The sequence below is a fragment of the Garra rufa genome, unplaced genomic scaffold (assembly GCF_049309525.1).
Source record: "Garra rufa unplaced genomic scaffold, GarRuf1.0 hap1_unplaced_223, whole genome shotgun sequence".
Lineage (NCBI taxonomy): Eukaryota > Metazoa > Chordata > Actinopteri > Cypriniformes > Cyprinidae > Garra > Garra rufa.
In genome coordinates, this window is record NW_027394498.1 from 67 (window position 1) to 4792 (window position 4726).

Below are 4726 nucleotides of genomic sequence, written 5' to 3' on the forward strand. Positions count from 1 at the left end.
TACGATTCGAACCGTGCCAATGCACTTCCACTAATGGCAACGTAATTTTCAAATCTATTCAAGCAATATACATTTACACTTCATGTTTGGGGTCTTCATAGTTAAATTAATCAATATATTATAGACAAGGATTTTATCTTATTTATTTTTGTGAAGATTGCCAGATCCAATTTTGATGAAAGTTACTGGTACTATTGTGTGCACTGATTTCACCATGTTGCAAGAAATCAGAAAGAAAAAATAGTTTAAAAAGTCAAATGTCAGTGAAGTTTTGTTTCATTCTGCAATCATGAATCATTTCTTTGTGAGTCTCCTGTCATGGAAGGATCTGGCTAAAGTCCACTATGATTGTGTTCTTGTAGATCTCTGTTACCTGCAGGAACTGGATGTGATCCTGTGTGTGTGAAAGCTGCTCCAGCTCAGCGTCTCTCCTCCTCAGATCATTGATCTCCTTCTCCAGTCGCTCCAGTCGTTCTTCAGCTCGACTCACTGCTTGCTTTTCCTGATCTCTGATCAGCCGTATCAGCTCAGAGCGGCTTCTCTCAATGGAGCGGATGAGCTCAGTAAAGATCCTCTCACTGTCCTCCACTGCTGTCTGTGCAGAGCGCTGTTAGGACACACAGTGATTCAGGCTTCAGTGGGACTGAAAGAGACAAGAGAGTCTGAACTGAGACTGAGACAAACTTCTCTTCTTCTCCAGACTCACCTTATGAGACTCCACAGCCTCTCTCAGCTGCTGAACATCTTTCTCTCTCTGCTGGATTCTCTGCTGGAACGTCTTCTGTGTCTCCTTCAGCTGCTTCTGCAGGACAAATGGATGATAGTGAATGTTACAAAAAACTACTGGCACTAAATCATGTTGTAAAGTCCACCTAATTGGCCCAACAACCATATTCAGTGGTGGCTGAAAGGTTCCTGCATGTTCGGTCTTTTTGGCGTGCAAAGTAATTTAATCGCAGAGGTGTAAAAAGTACCTAAAACAATGCTTGAGCAAAAGTACAGAGACCTTACAGGAGAAAAGACTTTATTACAAGTTACGCATTCCAATATAACTTAAGTAAAAGTCTTAGGGTATCTGATTTTAACAATACTTAAGTAGTGTACTCATTTGACTATGCACTAGTACTCGACTCTCGAAATAGCAGTGAAAACAAGAATCAGTTGAGTTGTGTGGAGAAATTGTTAAATTTAAAGATCAGCCTCTTAAATGCCAAACTCAAATACTCAAAAAGGGCATAAGTAAACCAATATCCTTTAAAAACTGGATGACATAAAACAACAAACAAGTTAACAAACATGTTTTTACATTTTTTTAAATTATTTACAAAAGGATCTGCATTTTCATAGCTTTAAATAAAATATATTTTTATAATAGATAATACAAACAACTTTGTTCATCAATACTGATGAAAGCAGAATAAAATGTTTTTGTTTACAAACAGGTACCCTGTTCTTTCTTTTGATGTTTTGTTCAGATATTCATATAACAAAATATATTCAAATGCATACCTAAACAGGGACATACTGTAGTAGTATACTCAAAGTATGATGTAAAGTTCACTTAAAGACAACTTAGGAGTGTACTTGCAGAATAAAACTACTAGACTAGTAATTTGACTATACTTCAAAGTGTACTAAAAATGCATAAAAAAAGTAATTAGTAAACTATCAGTATACTTGTAAGTTCACTTTTAGTATTCTTGCAGTACAAGCTGAAAACATACAGTAGATGTAACCTAGTTGTGTACTCAAAGGTTTTCTACCGTTATACTTTTATATACTAGAAAGTGGGCCAATTTAGTCCCAAGAAGAATTGAAACAGTACACTTAAAAGTATACGACTAGTACACTGATATTTGTATACGTACTACATAAAGTATACTTAAAATAAAATATACTTGAAGTATACTTTTTGATAGGGGTACATAATCACCCTGAGCCTTTTGCAACTCTTTAAGTACTCAGACAAAGACAACATCCTCCAAATGGAGAGAAGAACTAACAGTTGACGTTTGCATCGATCAAGCCCAAGATGGGAAGCTAACAACTTGTTTGGGACAGATGGTAATTTGCATGAAAGACACTAGGAAAGGGCACACCCTCTGCATTAAAAAAAATCTCTAAACGTTTATTACCTTTTAGGTTTACTTTTTGTGCAAATGTCGAATTAAATTATTATTCCAGTCGCACCTAAATATGGCTGTAGTTTTAAAAGTGAAACTGAGAGACATAGACCTCACACTGACAGTGTTTATGCTGCACTACACAGAAAATAAACTAACCACAGGATCATTTTATTATGTGTTTCTGTTAATAACTGCCATGAATTCTCATTGGAAGTCAGTCATTGACAAGTATTACAACCTTTAAAGTCATGAATTATTTATGGGAGAAGGGGCTTTAGATTTACATTCAAACGATGATGAAACTACACAGAACACAAGCCTAAGTGACGCTGTAAATAAGCGTTTAATTTTTGACTGATGGAAGTATATATTTTGTCAAATAACAGGTGAATAGTTTACTTGTAAAGCCTATTTTTCAAAAGCTTGTGTTGATTAAGGTTTACAGTGCATTTTCAGAAAACAGGCTCAGCAGTGAAACTTTTCTTGCAGCTACTGTTTATTTCTGCTACTGTTTGTAGTGTAAATGCTGTAAGATGTTAGCATGGGTGCCAGAATAAACGCATTTGAAACAGATATGTGTCATCAAATTTTTAAATACCTGTTTCTCTGTCCTCTGTGCTGCAGATGATACAACCTCGTGGTTTATATGTTTATCCATACAGAGCACACATATAAATTCCTGGTCAGTGCGACAGAAAACCTCGAGGAGCTTCTCATGTTTCTGGCAGATCATCTCCTGCAGTCGTCCAGTGGCATCAGTCAAACGGTGTCTCTTTCCTTTAAAGAAACTCTCATGTTGTTCAAGATGATTCTGGCAGTAAGAGTTCAGACACATCAGACAGGACTTGACGGCTTTGTATTTTCTTCCTGTACAGACGTCACACTCCACATCTCCAGCTCCAGCGTAACAGTCAGCAGGAAGTTTGGTCTTCTTCAGTTTCTCCACCAGTTCAGCCAGCATGGTGTTTCTAGCTAAAGCAGGTCTTGGATTGAAGGTCTGTCTGCACTGAGGGCATCTGTAGACTCTCTTCTGATCCTCCTGATCCCAGCAGTCTGTAATACAGCTCTTACAGTAACTGTGTCCACAGGGAATGACCACTGGATCCTTCAGGAGATCCAGACACACTGGACAGCTAAACTCATCCTGAGAAAATTTGGTTTCTGCCATTTTACTGCACGAACACAGAGAGACAAACACACATCTAAACCACACTTCAGTTTCTTTTTCTCTGAAATCAGGTGTTTCCTGTTTCCGTGTTTGTGACGTGTGTAAAACAGGTGTGTCTGCAAATCTGTAAAGCAGGTTTCTCATTCCTGTTCCTAGAGCCACACCTGGCTGTTATATGTAAACCAAAATACCCGTTTTTGTTGATTCAGGTGCGTTTAATTAGAGAGCAAACCAACCAAGATCTTTGGGATAGTGGCATATCCCTTACGTTCTCCACCCATTCTGGACTCCAACTGACCATATGTATGGAGTGTTCTTTAGAGCTTCTGCATAATGATAAGACAGCTTGTAAACTTATGCTGAAGCTCATTTTATATGTGCTATATATAGGTGGACACTCTTGAGACTCCTCTACTGCTTCGTTCTTATAAGAAACTGAGAAAAATAATAATTGCAACATTGTAAATAATGATATCGGCATGAACATTCAGTTTCATATTATTTAACAACATATCATTTAAATGCGGAGCCTGGCAAACCCAGGAGAGTTCCTGCATAGTTGTACATTTAAATGCAGACAGCTAAACACTATCATAATGTGTTCAGGCTAACGTTAGCTAGCTAGCGATACTTCTCTTCAAGGACATCTTAACCGTATTTGTGATCATCAGTAACTTGCCTTCATAGTCATGAACACATTTTTAAAATCTGGTAATATTTTATAGCTGTGCAATAAAATTCACTTCAAAGATTCATTTTTCATTCATAAAGACTACGTGGAAAAAATGTCTTTTCATGGAAAAGAACGTCTTTAGATGACCCATAAAATGACCCATATAACCAGAAGATGGCAGCAGAGGATCAATCATTGGCTGCAGCTGCCATTTCAACTCCATAGTTTTTTTCAAGACGGCTTGCTTTTCGATTTAATATAAAATTACTAGTATAATCGTAGTATGTACTAGTATGTAGTACTTTTACCGCATTGCAGTATATAGTATAGCAAGTACAGAAATTCATTAAAATAAATAAATAAGCTCAGATACAAACAGCCTATAAGGGTGAATCATTTAAATATATATATATATATATATATATATATATATATATATATATATTAGTTCACTACAAATTAAATAAGTTAAATATTAATGGGAAAAACCCAAAACAAACAGTCCAAAACCTGACATTACACCCCCTGGGCGCCCTGGAGGTTGGTGCAGGGCACAAGGAAGACCTCTCTTTTTGCCAAAAACACAACACAGACAGCGGTTCAAAATCATTGCAATGAAAGCAATGTGAATTGGTAAGCCATGTAATGCCACAGACATCAGAAAATAGGGCAGGTAAGTGTCAATATATTATTTTATTAGCCTACTCTTAAAAACACACAACAAGCATGCAGTTTTACCAATTTCATGTAGGTCAAATC

General features: G+C 36.8%; 1 protein-coding gene across 1 annotated transcript; it reads right to left on the reverse strand.

The window, feature by feature from the left end:
• Nucleotides 1-316: 316 nt before the first annotated feature.
• LOC141317000 (E3 ubiquitin/ISG15 ligase TRIM25-like) lies at nucleotides 317-3338 on the reverse strand. The gene is made up of 3 exons (XM_073832868.1): nucleotides 2725-3338; nucleotides 707-802; nucleotides 317-607 (listed from the first exon to the last, which is right to left on the reverse strand). The coding sequence occupies exons 1-3, from the start codon at nucleotides 3292-3294 to the stop codon at nucleotides 317-319; spliced, it is 957 nt and encodes a 318-aa protein (XP_073688969.1). The 5' UTR covers nucleotides 3295-3338.
• Between the last annotated feature and the right edge of the window lie 1388 nt (nucleotides 3339-4726).